The sequence below is a fragment of the Gasterosteus aculeatus genome, chromosome 2 (genome assembly GCF_964276395.1).
Source record: "Gasterosteus aculeatus chromosome 2, fGasAcu3.hap1.1, whole genome shotgun sequence".
Lineage (NCBI taxonomy): Eukaryota > Metazoa > Chordata > Actinopteri > Perciformes > Gasterosteidae > Gasterosteus > Gasterosteus aculeatus.
In genome coordinates this window covers 8,190,462-8,207,822 of record NC_135689.1, presented here as the reverse complement: position 1 = coordinate 8,207,822, position 17,361 = coordinate 8,190,462, and the positions used below count along the sequence as shown (strand labels likewise).

The following is a 17,361-nucleotide window of genomic DNA, read 5'->3' as shown; positions in this document are numbered from 1 at the left end:
GGGTGTGCATTATTGAGCGATACTGTACCGTTCCTGTTTACATGGTTACAAGTATTATAAAGCAATAAGGTACTTGGGGCAGTACTTTATCTTTAATAATGTAACAGTTCGAGGGTTGCCTCCCGTACCTTATTGCTTACATACATCAATTACACAAATATGAAAATATACAAACTCTTGCATTTATTTAGATTCCGCTTAAATGCTTTTTACAGATTTGATAGAAAAGCGGTTTTTGCTTAAACCGGAAATCACGTGACTTTACAAAGCGAGCGAAAAAATAAATTTGGGGCGGAACAACGAAATCCTTGAACCCGTGTAACGTTAATTACTGGCAGCGACCTGGAGAAAAGCGAAGAAAGGTCTCTATTATTTTGTTATTAGTGGAAATGGCATGTTTCAACAGACTATATTTACACTAGCTGTTGCAAACTTGTTGTAAATTTAAATTTTAAATTTGACGTTAACGAGGCGTCACGCCACGTTCTATGCTAGCAAACTTGGCAAACGTCACCAGGAAAATGTTTATTCATGCGCTATTTGAAGGCAATGTTTGGCGATTTTGAGGCTAGTTTACAGTGCAGCAATTGTTTCCTGAAAATCTGCCTTTATTGCAAAGTAACTGCCTTAAAATATGCCGTTCCGCCCCATTGATCGATCGTACCTAGGTAGCTAACGTCAGCAAGTTGCATTCCTGGTGCCTGATGGGGAAAAAGCAGACCTGTGATGCGGTGGATTACTTAACTTAATAGTGTAAAACCGTTAACAATAAATACTCTTCGTTCTGAAGTCATTTCATTTCGAAGTTTAATCAAAGCCGACTGCGTTCATACTTTGTTTTTTGTGGTACTTGCTTCCAAATATAAGTTAATTCCTGATTGGGTTTCTTTTCCCCAGGCGGCTAATCGGTCACCCACACCCACACACACACAACATCAAGCACGTGCACACGCGCACACAAACACACACACAAGCGCGGCGTCACGTAATTTAACTAAGGTAACGTTACTTAACGTTAGTATTTTGTTTCAAAGTAGTAAACGCTAATTGCCATACTTCTAAGAAAACGTTTTTAAAAGAACATATCTACCTCACAAGAAGACTGTAGAATTGTCTTTTTTGTTCATTCGGTGTCTTTGCCAGTTTCTTCTGTAGATCCCCGCTAGCGATGGCGACCACCATCACATTTGGAACCACCAGCTCTCCATGCAACACCGCGGCTGCCGGGAGAGCACTGGTAGAGGAAACTGGTAATAGTTGAGACGTGTTTCTACATTTAAATCTTGAGTTGGAGTCCTTTTGTAAATATTAAAGTGCGTAATGTGTTAATTTGTCCTGCGGCTTTAAAGATGAAAAAGGAGACAATGACCCAGAAAAACTTCTCCAGTGCCCTTTCGACAAGAACCACCAAATCCGTACCTGCCGGTTCCCATACCATCTTATAAAGTGCAGAAAGGTGAGTCGAGTGCTTGTTTACCGCAAATCCCATCAAGTCTGGAAAATATTGTAGCTTGACACACTGTACTGATCGGTTTATCGTATGATTGAACTGTAAATTTCCATTTCTGTTCCCCTCATGGACGTAGAATCATCCGAAATTGGCCAGTGAGCTAAAAACTTGCCCTTTTAATGCACGACACCTGGTCCCCAAGCATGAGCTGATGCACCACACCGAAACCTGTGTGGACCGGATATCTGTGGACACGGAAGACGGTATTACAACCACTTTGCTGTCTGTTCTGTTCCTGCAGAGTCACCATGTGTTCACAGTGGTTGCTAGTTGAATTCTGTCCTGTTTTCACAGGGGGAAGCACGGATAACGATTGTAACTGGCAGGTGCCACTCAGTACTTGGGTGAACCCGGACATGTCTGAGGATTGGGACAAAGGTATGATAACTAACCATAACTTGGTTTTACTCTGGGAATTTTGTGTGATTAGAAGAAACTCAATATAATGTGTTAAATGATCTATTAATATAATAGGGATCTTTTGGAGGTGCTGGTAGACGGATTGTCTTGAGAGTTGGGCTATTTGTATGCCGTCTTTATGCTAAGCTAACCGCTGTATGCTTCATATTAAGCACAGACGTGAGTGGTATGGATCTCCTTTAACTATTTGCACAAAAGTGTACTTGTCTGCTTTTACAGTAACTATCAGTGCTCGAGTTACAGAAATATTCAGTACATGGTGTCGGAGGCATTTTCTTATCTTATCCCCTTGCAGCCTCTAAACCGGTTTTGTCTTGCAGAGGCTGATAATGCTGCCCCTCCATTTGTGTGGGGAGAAACCACCTTTAATAACCAAAAGTAGGTGGTCGTCTCCTGCCAGCATTCCGCTTGCCACTTGTGCATGTTTTTATTGTACTTTTTAACGGTTTTGTCTCGTTTCCACGCAGACCGGAGGCGAGGCCCACCAACAACCTCGGTTCAAGTTTTAGAACTCCTAATACCCTCCCATGGTCTGGTTATAAGCCATAACGTACATGCCATTCAATTTAAAGCTTAATGTTTGGTGTATTGTAGTTATTCAAATATATTTCTTTTAATGTTTGTTCTTAAACGATTTTGCCCACATGCTTCAGATGGTGCAGTGTGGAGGACTTGGTCACCTAGTTAGTGGGGAGGTTACAGATTGCAACCAACTCTTGGTAGAGCTGCTTAAATGCTTCATGCTGTTCCTTTTTTATTGATTACTTTTGTTTAGTCCACTGGTGTGGGAAGTTCCCTTAATGCAGAGTATAATGACTGTTTGTTTGTGCGTGCTTTTGAAACTTTTTTTTTTCTTCTGTTTCGGTCATTTTGAATATCTTGTGGTTTTTATATTAAAGACATTTATTTCAAATAGTCGTTTTTGCTTAAAAAAAATCTCCTGTGCAAGGTATGAAATTTATTTAGGAAGATAAATTCTATTGAGCCTCGGGGACCACCAAATTACCAAATGAAACACAGGGCGGGACTAATATTTCAGTCTCCCTGATTATGGAAGCGGCCTCGTACAAATGGCGTCGCTGTCATCACATGTCCACTGGATGGCAGTGCTCTCCAAGCAGTGGCACCACCAACTTGCTACTTGCCTTTGAAATACTGTAAAAATATTTGGCAAGTATCAGGAAAATACTTTTTTACCCAATCGTTGCACACATACATTTTTTTTTTTTCTTTCTTTGACCCGTTTTAACTAATTATTTCATGCTTATTTGATTTGGTCCAAAGTGACTGTCACAATGCTTCATGTCAAACGAGCCACCTAATTACAAATCTGAATTATTCCAGAGATCCAAAGGAAATGCAATGTATGATTCTGTTTAAACACATGGTTTTGCATCGCCATTGCCAAATAACTAAGTATTTAAACTGTACATAAACATTTATTCATGAAATACAATGTTTTCCGATCAATGTAGTGAAGGAGGGGGAAAATGTTTAATATTTCCCTTTGTGATGTAGTGGAGGAGTTGATAGTGGCTTGAAAGACCTTATTTTTACTTGGCTACATTCCACCAGTGGACAGATGACACTAAGTGTTTGGATAATTGAGGCCGGCCAGCCAGAGGCCTCTATCACATCAAAGTGGCATTATTACTTGACAACTCTCTATCTTCGTTGTGGCTATTGTTAGAAGTGTTCAGACAGGCTTCTGTGCTGCCCTGTCAATGTAAGGATGAGTATGACTCCTCAGAAGAAAGTACATGTGGGCCGTCTGTTTGGAAGGAACCCAGGTGTCCATCAAGGAAGCCTTGCCATCTCTTCTTGGATGTTCTCTCATCTTCAACCTTGTCCGGCGTCGAGTTGCAACGGCTCCACTTGCCAATCCACAACTTCCCTTTCCCAGTATAGAGATATTAATGTTATTTGTAATGGATATGTAATATTTTCACCTGAGGATTAAAGAAGCACAAGGCATCTTGAGTAAAACCTACAAATACAATTTTAAAGGTGTGAAATGAGATGGCAGACGATCAACAACCACACCAGTAAAAGCATGTCATAATCCTGCATTTAAAAGAAGTCCACGTTACAAAAGTATTACTTTTTTTAGTGCTTTGTATACTGTTGGGTAGTTAAAGGTACCAATAAATCACACTTTATCAGCTGTCCTATGAATGACCACTTAGTAGCCTACATAAACATTGACTCACAGCATTTAAGTTTTGAATGCTTGCAATGTCCATTTTATCCTAATTAACATACAATTAAATGTTAGTCTAATCAATGATGAACATGTTTGTGTTTACAATAATACAATTCTTCCCAGGATGCTTTCTTCTAACATCACAGTAACAAGATCAGTAATAGATTAATAATAGATCATAATTGAAACAATAAGTTTGATGCCAAATTCCTATATAGGTGTCAACCAACATTCAATGAAACTAAATAGGCTCAGTACATCCTGTTCCAAACTTGGTATCCAGTACAAGATACCCAGAAAATCCGGTACGGCAAAGACAAACTGAACAACTCAACTCAACTTCAACTCTCATATTTAAATATCTTGATTCAAATACTTGTAAATATTGTCTAATTATGGCTTACTCCACCAATTTGGTTTGATATCCAATTCATTTTCTACAGACCTTTATATTCCACGAGGATGAATCCTACTGACTTTGTGTTCAGAATTTGTTCTTAGCCTTTTATATTTTTCAATCAGACAAAGTGCACTTTGTAATAACTGTGTCTTCTGATTGAGCTGTACTGTGACTTTAGTCCTCTCAAATGTGGTGCACATTGGAGTAGTTTTCTGTAATTTAAACACCTAAGAAAGGAAAAACAGCCCCGCAGCTTCCATATAGTATTAGCATTTTGCCACCACGGCCCACCCACCCCAAACCTTCTACCCCGGGGGTTTTAATCAGCGTGGCTGAACAATGGCGGTTGGGCCGCATCTGATACTGTAAAATAGTATTGGTGTTTGACCCCCTATAAACAGCTGCTAAGTGCAACAACACGGCCAAAAAGGTGCTTGTACAGAAGCAGGGAACAGAGGTGGCTGATAACCACGGAGACACTGAAAGGGCAAAATTCTGTGGGCATACATACAATCGAGAGCAGCAATTCCCAAAGTGTGGGCCGCGTCCCACTGGTGGACCGCGAAGGTACTGCAGGTGGGCCGCGAGAGGTCATTTACAATAAATAAATAAAATGTTTTTAATTTTCAATTTTGAAAAGTTTGAAATTAATATCAAAATATTTATGATGCGGTTAACCGATTAACCAATCGATTCTTATATATGGATCAATTGGTTAATCGGTTGATCCATACTGGTTGTACAAGGCGCTCTGCCAAACATGCCAAAGCTCGGTCTACGACGGCGAGATACTGAGCGGGCGCTCAAGCGCGTGAGATATGCAGCTTGTTTCAGGGCGCGCTGGAGAAACAAAGCTGTCGTTCTTGCCGAGCATTTAATGAGATTAAAGAGCGAGAGACGGCGCCCTTATCTTTACAGGAGCTGAACCATCTTAACGGGGAAAAAGTTATTCTAAAAGGGGCCCTTGGCAGGCGGCGTGGCTGGAAAGCAGCCGACGTTTTAAGGCGTGGATGGCAAGATGAAAAATGTTCTAAAATAAGTAATTCATTGAAGGTGCGGCTTATTGTGCGGAAAACACGGCACATGAGCTCCGGAGAAAATGGTATACAAAACATACATTGTCGGTTAATACATTTTTAGTCGGTTAAATTCTTAAGGCCATTTAATCCTCCCTAGTTTATGTTTTGATCAGAGTTGTGATTAAAGGTTTGGGTGGGGCGCAAAAGATTTTTTGATTTCAAATTGGGCCGCGGCATTCTTGAGTTTGGGAACCGCTGATCTAGAGTATATTAAGGGGGTATGAGAGACGAGATGGGGTCGATTAACCTCCAACTCCTGGTTTGCCCTTTCAGCTTGGTCATTTGTGTGCGTTGGGGAAACTGGAGTGGATGGTTGCGGAGCCACCAATGGTGGAGCAGAAGGCCCTGCATAGTCTTGAGAGTATGTTAGAAGGTATGACCCATGGGGGTGGTGGGGGCTCAAATTCTATCTGTAAAACTCTCATCACCCTCTCTGATCCTCACCATGTGATAAATATACTGCATGTCAAACTTTCAAAAAATCCAAGCCCCCTGGATTAGAAAAGGGCAGAGTGAATGAATCTTGATGGGGCTTCCCCTTGATAGTCTCTGCGCGGCGATAGAACTCCATCTTTTTTTCTCAGGAGGAAGAAGTCCAAAGTTTAAGCGGAAGGAGAGTGGCCGTAGGATTCCTGCACGAGATTAAACAATCTGATTCTCCTAGTCGTCTATTTCATGTAGGCGAGAGGGACACGTAGTGCGGAAGGTGGCGTCCGACATGAATTCGATCGCAAAGTCTACCGAGCCAAGAAAACATCCTGGGGTAATGGCACAAGCAGCAAATGGGTAAACGTATATAACGAGCGTTATTAAGATACGCCTATGCCTTTTCGTGCCAGGTTAATTGTGTTGGAGCAAACTGCATGGATTCTGCACACGATACACAACACTACACAAGAATGGCCTACTTCTTTTGGTTCTTTGGGAGGATCCGTCTAACTTGACCATTTTTCTGTTTGGGCTAAACTAAACCGGAATTGTTTGTGCATGTTTTGATTATATTTAAAATGGCAGAAAACATCATTTGTGTCATCATTGCCTTCATCCCCTCATGTCCTCTGACTGGATGCTGAAGGGAAACACAATTACCTTTTGATCTACAAGTGGAATGAGAAGACTGGCCGCAATAGAGGGCTAGCTGGTTAGCATGCTCATTTCAGCAGTTCATGTTAAAACAACCACCTTCCGCTTTGTTACAAGTAGTTCAATGGTTGCTGTGGTAGGAAGACCTGGTGAAGAGAGGAACTGAAAATAATTTGAATTTCCTGTATCCCCCTTGAAACTACCTAAGAAAAGCACTAAGAGGAACCTCAATTGTTAGCTTTTGTGTTTAGAAAACAACAACGGCGCACGTATCAGAGCACGAGACTCCTTTCCAGCGGAACGCCTACTGGATTGACCACAATCTGTGCAACTCAAAAAACCTTGTTCCCAAACGTGACCACGTATTGCAACACAAAAAGTCTGAATTAAACTCATCGGGTTGGTTTGCTCCTCCTCCTCTCTGGTACTATTATTCTCATCAAAAGAATTCCAGTCTCTCTTCCCGTATAAAACAAACTGATTCCCTCACCCAATTCTCTTCCCTTTCTTTCTTGTACCACGCCTCTTTACACCTGGGGGGAAAAAGAGCCTCTGACTTGTTGTTGACTTTTGGGAGGGGACACGTTTAGCAGGTCTAAAATGGATACTGTACGCCTCAGCTTTACCCAGCAAACCCTCTGTTGGTAAGGCACACACATTCTCCCCCACATTTTGGGTTGTGTCACGCTGTAGGGAAACCTTGCCTAGTGACGGTATTGTGTAAACCGAGCGCGGCTCCCTCCACCAGAGTCACAACGTAAGCTATTTCAGCCTCGCTGTCATTGCTGGGCAGTCATAGCTGACCGACCCTTGGGTCATGGACCTCGAGGCAGGTGTTGGCACATTGCCTGTTTTGGACCACTATAGCGGATCTCAGAGGCCCACACACCATTCAAGGGTGCACCTCATTAACCTATACCGTGTTTTCTTCATATGACAAGATGTAGATGTACGTTTCAACGCGTGCACACACACACACAGACAGGTACACACCCACCCACTTTTAAGAGTGTTGCACTATACAATGGTGAAGTAGTCTGAGTCACTTGAGACGGCACTGGGAATTCTACCAGATTCTAAATAGAGACCAGCACATAACTTGGACGAAGGTGAACGAGGCTATATTTCTTCAACAACTGGTCTACTGCCAACAAAAGAAGCTATGCTTCACTCAGCCTTACAAAGCACACACATATCAACACACAATGAATATACACAACGGAAGATAAACAGGAGATTTACTTACTTACCTTTATATTAAGGGAGATACAGTGGGGAGAACAAGCATTTGAGACACTGCCGACTTTGCAGGTTTACCCACAAAGCATGTAGGAGCATTTTTGTCATAGGTACTCTTGTGTGTGACGGAATCTAAAACAAAAATACAGAAAATCACATTGTATGACTTAAAAAAAAGAGATTTTGCAGTTCATTGCATAACATAAGTATTTGATCACCTACCAACCAGTAAGAATTCTGGCTCTCACAGACCTGTTAGTTTATATTTAGGAAGCCCTCCCGTTCTCCACTCATTACCTGTATTAACTGCACCTGTTTGAACGCGTTACCTGTATAAAAGACACCTGTCCACACACTCAAACAAACAGACTTCAACCTCTCCACAGTGGCCAAGACCAGAGAGCTGTATAAGGACATCAGGGATAAAATTGTAGGCCTGCACAATGCTGGGATGGGCTACAGGACAAAAGACAAGCAGCTTGGTGAGAAGGCAACAACTGTTGGCGCAATTATTAGAAAATGGAAGAAGTTCAAGATGATGGTCAATCTCCCTCGGTCTGGGGCTCCATGCAAGATGTCACCTCGTGGGGCATCAATGATCATGAGGAAGATGAGGGATCAGCCCAGAACTACACGGCAGGATCAGGTCAATGACCTGTAGAGAGCTGGGACCACAGTCTCAAAGAAAACTATTGGTAAGACACTGCGCCGTCATGGGTAAAAATCCTCTGCTCAAGCCAGCGCATGTCCAGGCCTGTCTGAAGTTTGCCCATGACCATCTGGATGATCCAGAGGCGGTATGGAAGAAGGTCATGTGATGAAAATGGAGGTTTTTAGTCTAAACTCCACTCGCCGTGTTTGCAGGAAGAAGGATGTGTACAACCCAAAGAACACCATCCCAACCGTGAAGCATGGAGGTGGAAACATCATTCTTTGAGCATGTTTTTCTGCAAAGGGCACAGGCTAACTGCACCGTATTGAGGGGAGGATGGATGGGGCCGTGTATCGCAAGATCTTGGGTCGCGGCTGGGTCTTCCAGTATGACAACGACCCGAAAGACACAGCCAGGGCAACTAAGGAGTGGCTCCGTAAGAATCACCTCAAGGTCCTGGAGAGGCCTAACCAGTCTCCTGGGCCTACGAACTACAGGAAACGTATGATGTCTGTAATTGCAAACAAAGGTTTCTGTACCAAATATTAAGTTTGGCTTTTCTTATCGTATAAAATACTTATGTCATGCAATAAACTGCGAAATATTTTGTTTATTATTGATACAATGTGATTTTTTGGATTTGTTTTAGATTCCGTCACTCACAGTTGAAGAGTACCTATGATTAAAAATCTGCTTTGTAAGTGGGAAAACCTGCAAAATTGTCAGTGTATCAAATACTCGTTCTCCCCACTGTATATTGTTAATTCTATCTTTATATTGTTTACAAGTGCACTGGATCGTAAGAATGACAAAAGCAGTTGGAACATGCAGTCTTAAAATTTTATTTCATGTTTAGTCGCAGTAAAATATAACTTGAGTGTAAAAATAAACCCAAGCAAATTTCCCCAGTTAATCTGGCAACAACACCACCGATTTTAAAACAGATTCAAAATAATCTACATACAAATCCAGTGTGAAAGACAGTTTTATACATTATATTAGCTGCACAATGACAATTCATGATACATGAATTATACCACTGAATGTTTCTGTAGGTTTAACCTAGTGTAATACACAAAACCATATGGTGGCATTACATATGAAGCAAACTGGAGCTCTGTGAAGTATTTGACCTAAACTGAACTTTTTTCAACACTTTATTTTAAGATATCACATTAACGCATTGTAGGATATCTTATGTGCAATTTCTAAGTCGAAATATTGTTATTAAAAAAGCCAAATGATTCCGCGTTACATGCATATAGTTATAGTGCAGTTATAATTTGTATGGAATTTGTACCAGTTTAGGAAGTGCAATCATCTTTGTTTTTAGGGCACCTTATTGTCTGTAAGTTGCTTGTTTGGTCCATGATCTGGCCCGTCTGCAGAGTTGACAATTTCCTAGAAAAACAAACTACAAAGAGCATTTTGTGCCACCTCTACATATGTATTGCTTCTGCAACTTTTATAACTCATTTACTCATAACACAGAAAAGCCCTTTTCTTCTAGAGAGGTTTAATCCTTTAGGATTCTTCTTCTCCAGGATCCTCAGACTGTTCTCTTTGGCTGTTATATGAACTCCAGATTATAGATATCACAGGTCTCCAATCCCAAACTCAAAATGGAAGTGTATCCATGAAGATTTTGTCCACAATCTGTGGTGGTGGAACAAGATCCTCTAATTTAAGGTAAAATATGCGCTGGTAGCCTTCGGTGCACAGAGTCCTGAGCTCAGGCAGCTTCCCGAGAAGTCTAGACAAATAATTTGGCCGCAACAAGTCAGAGTCACAGCCTGAGATGTGATCTTTAAGGCAATCGATGAGCTGGTTCTGCAGGTCCTCCACACGTTTTGGCTCCTTGAGACCATGTCTGTCTGCAGAACAAAACAAGATACAGGTTGGATCCTGAAATAGTACTTTGGAACTGAAATGACAAATGAAAAGGTTTCCTTTTGCTTATTTGATTTTAATAAGCTATAAAAAAAGACCACAAGTCCAGGTTGATATAGGAAAATCAACCTGTTAATAGAACGTTGACTAATAAGTCAGATAATACACCACTAAAGCGGACACAAGTGTTAATGCTGCTGCATTGGAACTATTCCTTGGCTGTACATCTAAACGTGCATTGTGGTTATGTTTAGTGTGCTGTGGTATATTACTTCTTCTTTGCTCTATGGGGAACACTAGGTCGTGTTACATTCTGTCGTGTACACCTGTCGCAGCAATCTGCAATGTGCAACAGCCTTATACTGTCCCCATTAATGACACATTGTGCAAGTGTTCCTTTTTGACTAAAGATAACTCTCAATAAACTTTAAATCAGAAAAAAAGAGCTGGTTAAAGCCTGATATCTATAATTATAAAGGCGGATGTGTCAACTAATGTTGCAGGATGACGGAAGTTCTCACCAGTGATTATAACCAGGGCTGCAAGACATGAGCAGGAGGGAACGTCGAGCTTAATGCGACGGAGACTTTGAGAAAACTCCAAGATGGAGTCAATCCAGTCACCAAAGCCTTGGACGCACTGCGTCTTGTGAAGAACGACCCCATTACAGAAGATAAGCGTGTTCATTTCAGGATTTGACCTTTAAAAACGAAAACCAACGCATGTTAGTGATTTTATCAAAGACAAATCGGGAAACTTACACTTATATGTAATAAACACGATGACACTTTCATAGCGGGATGCACTCACCGATAAGCAAGACGCAAGATGAAGAGTTCAATGAATGCAGATTCCAGTAGCAGTTCCTGGTCTTCTAAGCAGAACTCAGAGTAACCCGGAATGCTCTTCGCCCACTTCTTGATGGTCTCCATTGAGGATGTGAGCAAGTCGTAAAACTGTTTGATGTCGCATGCCTCCACTTTCTGGTTGGGACTGACTTCGGTCTCGCCAAACTGAAATCGCAGACATCAGAGAGGTTGAAACTGACGCCTCAGTGTGTAATAAAATATTCCCGAAACTTGAAAGAGAGAAATATTTTTACCTTGGAGTAATCCACCTTTTCAATGCGGGGGTTTGAGTCGATGTGGGCCCTCACAAGGGACGCGATCATGCTCACTGGAGACACAGAGGCTGTCGCATCCTGGACCACCTTTGGCTTTGAAGGCAGACGACCTCTTCGTCCTTTGAGGCTGTCCGTTCTCACAACTGCAAAAATTGGTGCCAATTGTTGTAATCAGTTCATCTTCAGCATCCTATTTCTAGGCAATTCACCTGGGTTTGTACTGAACTCACCTTCCTTCACCATGCCCACAACTAGACACTTTTGGAAACGGCAGAACTGGCATCGATTCCGCCTCCTCTTGTCTACAAGACAGTCTTTGTTGGCGAGGCAAACATACTTTGAATTTTTTTGTACTGTACGCTGTGAAGCAAAAATACAAAGAATCACTCTCAACCTTCCTCCAGGACTGACACAACACACGCAATCTTTGTAGAGGAATAGGGTAATTGCATACCTTGAAAAACCCTTTGCATCCCTCACAGGTGCGAACCCCATAGTGCTGACAGGAGGCATTGTCCCCACATACAGCACAGCAGCCCTCATTCCCACTGGAACTCTGCAATTTGGGCGATACGGCCCCATCAAGTTGGTCGGTGCCATCGAGATGGCGTGCTTGTTCCATCCCCATGGCGGGGAAGGTCAGTGGTGACTGCTGAGGGTGCGTCGAGGTGAAGGCATCATGCTCTTGTAAGTGTGGTTGACCCAAATTGCACATGTCCTCCACAGCACTAAAAGGGAAGAAAGTGGGCTCTTGTGGCAGCGAGGTGTCCTCTGCCGCCCAGTACCCTGGATTGGGTGAATACGGCCCAAAGGCTGAATCCCAGTTGGACGCATGCTGACCCTGGAACCGGGGGGTTGGAGGAGACGAAGTCGACGCAGGGCTGCCAAAATAATCTGACCCACCAGGGGACACGGCCTCATCCAGGTAACTCAACGCGAAGGCGCCGGGGTAGCAGCCGTAAACCTGGAGGTCATCCAATTTCAGGGGGGTCTCCTGGCCGGACGATGAGGTGACGTTGGCAGGGGCGGCAGTGAACTGACAGGAATAGGCATCAAAGTCGCCACCGTGAGTGTCAACGAGGGAGCTGATGCTGGGCAAGGACGGCACAGAGAGGCGGTCCCCGTGGCTGCTCATGTTCACAGTCAGCTTGGCAATAAAGTCTTTGCTCTGAAGCTCCGGGGCGCCGAGGCTGTTCTCATAGAGCTGAGATCCATGCTGGGAGTGTATGCAAGTCATGGCTGCAAGACTGAAAAAGATGTAGTCAAAAACGTTAGAGATAAAAAAAAAAAACACATGGGTCTCACATGGGGCAGAATTGAGCAGCTGGGCCCTATTTTACTCTCCCTTTCTGTGCAATTTATAGAATATTATACCCCTACACAACACATTCTACCCCATTGTTTATTCTATAGTTATTCTGTACCTTACTGTGTATTCTGAACATCACTGTGCACGTTAATGCTTTGTGCTGCTGTTTAAATGCTGTACTGCATTTCAATGTCTCAGTACAGTCTGCAATGACCATGAAGTTCATAAAGTTTGAATCCAATTCAGGTTTAATACCAATAGACTTTCAGTTTTGGTCCAGAGCAATAAACAATGTGAGAAGTTAAAAGCAAATACTGCAACCGTTTTAACTAATACTTTATACTTCAATATTCATGTTATAAAGAAATGTATAGCTTTGTGCACGAATATGCTAAATATTGGCATAAGAAAAATACAATTTGCAAACAGTTCTACTCCAGTTATCATCTTCAATACCCAGTTTCTCGTGATAAATGGGTGTAGCACTGAAACATGCAGGAGCTGTGAATACTTCACTTTGTACTGCATTAAATGGGGAAATGGTGGCTACTTTCTCTTTAAATTCGTTGTAACTCCCAGGTGTTACTTAACTAAAAAAGAAGAGTTTCCGCATTCACGTACAGCGTATGTACGAATCATATAAAGACAACTCAAACATATTTCCTACCTTTTGGGTCCGTCTAAACGTTTTTTGAGTTGTATGTAATCCACAAACAGCCGTCAGTCATCTTCTGTGTATTCAAACTGAGGAGCAAGTCCCTGCGCACTCACGTCCCCGCACACACTTTTATACTCGCGTTACTGTACCCATGACGTCCGCGAGGTTTCCATACAAGGCTGCGCGGTGGGCGGGGAGATTTCCATCCGCTGGCCAATCACAGCGCGCGTTCGAGAGAATAGACGTCAGATGACGCACTTCGGGATTCCGTTGACGCGCGTATGCCGAAGAACCGCAGCATTGTCCTCCTCTCTACACGAACACGCGCACACACGCACACCCACACACCCACGCACACAGGCACACGACTAAACTCAATAAACCTGGATAGAACTTGATGTTTTGTGAAGCAGGACGTTTACACACCACCAGAATGCGATTAGGTGGCTCATGTTTTAATATTATTTTTTTAGTTTTATGTTTTTAAAAACTATGAGTTAAAAACAGGAAGAGACAGACGTTTCTATTTATATACACACGCCCACACACACACACACATACACACACACACACACACACTCACACACACACACACATTAGATGACAAAACTGCCCGTTACCTGCTACAGGACCTGCATGAAGTAGTTCTGCACCAGAGTTGGAGAAATGAAATGACACAAGGGGCTAAAGGTTTGCAAAGTGTAACCTGGCATGTCTTAATTTTACTGAAAATGTCTTAGGAAAAAGACAAAGAGGACAATATCCCCTGACGTGGTGGTTCCTGCTGTAAAGGCGTCTGCCGAAGAGTAGTGTAGTATTCTCGCATCAGAAAACTTGACATTAGGAACAGCAAGGAGCAAAAACAAGTTACTTAATCCAGCAATGTACTAAAACTGTGTTCCAAAAATTGTAATATGTTGTTCCTATAATTCTGTCCGTACAGGGAGGGAAAACGTCAGTTGAAAGCAGGCCACGCGCACACATGAAATAGAAATTAGCAAAATATTTGAGTAGAGGGACTCCGTTCTGTGGCACTGTGATCCTCGTTCTTGCTGTCTGTTCACGGCCATCGCTGCAAGATGGTTATCATGTGACTAACATGAGTTCCTTCACAACATTTTTGGCTCGTGAGCCCTTGGTGGCTGACTGCAGTGGAAATAAATCGCTGTCGCATTGAAGGTTTAATCATCTGTGATTAATGATCTCAGTTACCAGACAGACACGGGGCAGATTTTGTGACAGCACCTTTTAGGGCAGAGATTCATTTGAAACTACCACAGTAACAGTTGTAATGTGCATTTCTTCGTGCATCTGTCTGAGAGTTTCAACGTTCTGTGATGTGCAATAAATGTGTCTGCAGTAAAAGTACGTGCAACCCTTCTCCCACACAAGCACACACACACTGTACTTGTTATGTATTATCACGTGAGCGTAGCCACAGCTCAACCCGCCACCTGTTGCTCCTCCAGAGCGCTATTTTTGAGCTGAGAAGATGTTTGTCATTGTGGAGAAGTCCTCCAGTTCTTCAGGCCAATCTCGTCAAACCAGTAAAACACGCCTGTGCTTGTTTTTGGAGATGTTATTGATGTTATTGATTTTAAATCAGCCAAGGGACCAGAAGAACCACGTGGGAGACCCGCGTTGTAATGAAACTGATAACAGAGAGATCCCACCAGACAGGCCGACAGCTGCATGGAGTCAAATGAGAGCGTGTCTAATTACTGCAGTGGTGGCTGCAGACACAACTGGTGCACTTTGCTTGCTTGTCACCGTTTGTATTTCCCCAAAGGAGACAATGGACTAAATTATATTTGCTTTTAAAGTCTGGTATGGTCTGATCTAAATAGAATAAATGGCACAGTGTTTTCACCTTATGGCACCAGACCTAAAGTTTGGAAACCAAAGACGAAAAGAAAATGGGAGAGAAACTTTTCAAGGGATAGTAATGGATTCTTTTTTTTTTCATAGACCATAAAATTCCCACATATTTGAAAAAGCTGCTGCATCAATGACGGAAACATTACCAAGGCCATCTCCAGACTTCTCTCTTTTTTTAACCAAACATGCTGGGCAGTTTTCTGCGGCTCATACATTTACCAAAGGTCTGACATGTGTCCTTATCGGGTTTCCCTTTCCCGTCTCAAATGCAAAGAGCATCAGACATCACATGTAAAAGATATCACACATACAGTACCATACAATTGAACAAGAAGGTGTGTCCAAACCTTTGACTGGTACTACATAGATGACATAAATGATGATCTTAAACTTCAGAGCTTTTACTGTCTGTTGTTCTCAACTTGTGCTGACGTTTGCACCAAGGGGGGGGGGGGGGGGGCAGCTTCACATACTCTTCATGCCTCATCCAGTAGTCCAACATGACACTCTAAAGCATTGGTCAGCGAAACTGGCCTTCCAAAAATATTATCTGACTCACCAGTTTAGTTGGAAAATTGAAGGGTCAGAAAGTCTTTTGAAAAATGTACCGAATGAATAATAAAAACATTCATCAATGACATACTACATCTCCCAATATTGTTCAACCAGAGTGTTTGCTACGGCAAATTGAATGAAAACATATACAATTGTAATCCTAAACCAATAAACAAAGAACAAGCCGGCTCTAAAGTGGACAAAGCCGCCACCAGATGTCAGTTTTTTTAATGCCAATATTTATTTATTTTTTTAAATCTTTCAGTGTCTAACTTTTGGACTGATATAATCAAAGAGACGAGTAATGTTTAATAATAACGGCAAATTATGTCACAACTCTTGTATTCTTTAATGTCGCCAAACCACGGACATCAGCAAACGCCTGTTATTTGTGACTGTGACCTAAAACAATGAAACCACAGGGGAGCAGTTGATTGAGCGGATATCACAAGTCACTGAAAATGCCTGTCTCAATTTCCAGCGACTTTTACAAAATTAATTAAAGTAAAATATGGTTTGGTACGTTTCCTGCCCCGTCATTTACAGTCGCTGTGACTGATGTATTATGGTAAATTCTATTAGAAGTGTCAAGTGATCACAAGATAAATTTGACGAGATGCAGGATGATTAACGGGGATGGAAAGACGAGAAAAAAAATCTGTTCTGACTCACACATTGTTGTTTGACAGCATAGACAAGACAAGGCCATTTTATTTCAATAGCACATTTAAACAAAACGGCAGTTCACATAAAACCATTTAAGACGTCCTAAAAAGTTAAGAATTGATTGAAACATTAAAAAAAGATTAAAAAAAGACCATGTTAAATGCGCTGAGGGGCTCAGCAGACCTGCATACTGAATTACATTAACATTATTGATAAGAGTTGACATTTCTAAAAATTGATTGTAAGTATAATTTACATATTACTTAGTCGCTGGTGTCAATAAGTCTGTGAAGGTTCACAGTTTTTTAATCGTTTCACCGGGAAAACCCTTAGAGGGCTTTTGGATCTTCAAATTAAATTCAGAAAATGTTGTTTTTTTAATTTGGTGTGACCACAGTGACCATATAAGATGACATCCCCTGATATCGGACTAATGTTTTTGGTCTCATCCTCAACGACACTTAACCAACTCACAGCCAGAGGGCAGCATCCTGACACGACTGAAAGCCTCATCTGAGTACATTTCATAATCACAAGACTTCTCATCCATCTCATCCATCTCGTTGATTTATGACGACAGTGTCATTGATTGACAAACAAATTTAGCAACATATTAAGCAATTATAATATATATAATATATCTGTAAGGAAAAATAGAACATAACAATACTTGAAAGTAGGATAAAATAATGTCAA

At 41.9% G+C, this 17,361-nt stretch overlaps 2 protein-coding genes across 3 annotated transcripts; one reads left to right on the top strand and one right to left on the bottom strand.

The window, feature by feature from the left end:
- Nucleotides 1-88: 88 nt before the first annotated feature.
- gtsf1 (gametocyte specific factor 1) lies at nt 89-2,843 on the top strand. 2 transcript variants are annotated; one of them, XM_040192854.2, is made up of 7 exons: nt 89-999; nt 1,144-1,250; nt 1,350-1,456; nt 1,587-1,713; nt 1,805-1,888; nt 2,251-2,308; nt 2,398-2,843. In XM_040192854.2, the coding sequence occupies exons 2-7, from the start codon at nt 1,169-1,171 to the stop codon at nt 2,477-2,479; spliced, it is 540 nt and encodes a 179-aa protein (XP_040048788.1). In that variant the 5' UTR covers nt 89-999; nt 1,144-1,168; the 3' UTR covers nt 2,480-2,843. The 2 variants fall into 2 exon arrangements, with proteins under 2 accessions (XP_040048788.1, XP_040048787.1); XM_040192853.2 differs by having other exon boundaries at nt 261-362.
- Nucleotides 2,844-9,412: 6,569 nt separating this feature from the next.
- Nucleotides 9,413-13,717, bottom strand: nr4a1 (nuclear receptor subfamily 4, group A, member 1). The gene is made up of 7 exons (XM_040192849.2): nt 13,576-13,717; nt 12,054-12,846; nt 11,830-11,959; nt 11,579-11,742; nt 11,287-11,489; nt 10,998-11,176; nt 9,413-10,460 (listed from the first exon to the last, which is right to left on the bottom strand). The coding sequence occupies exons 2-7, from the start codon at nt 12,834-12,836 to the stop codon at nt 10,204-10,206; spliced, it is 1,716 nt and encodes a 571-aa protein (XP_040048783.2). The 5' UTR covers nt 12,837-12,846; nt 13,576-13,717; the 3' UTR covers nt 9,413-10,203.
- Nucleotides 13,718-17,361: the final 3,644 nt, after the last annotated feature.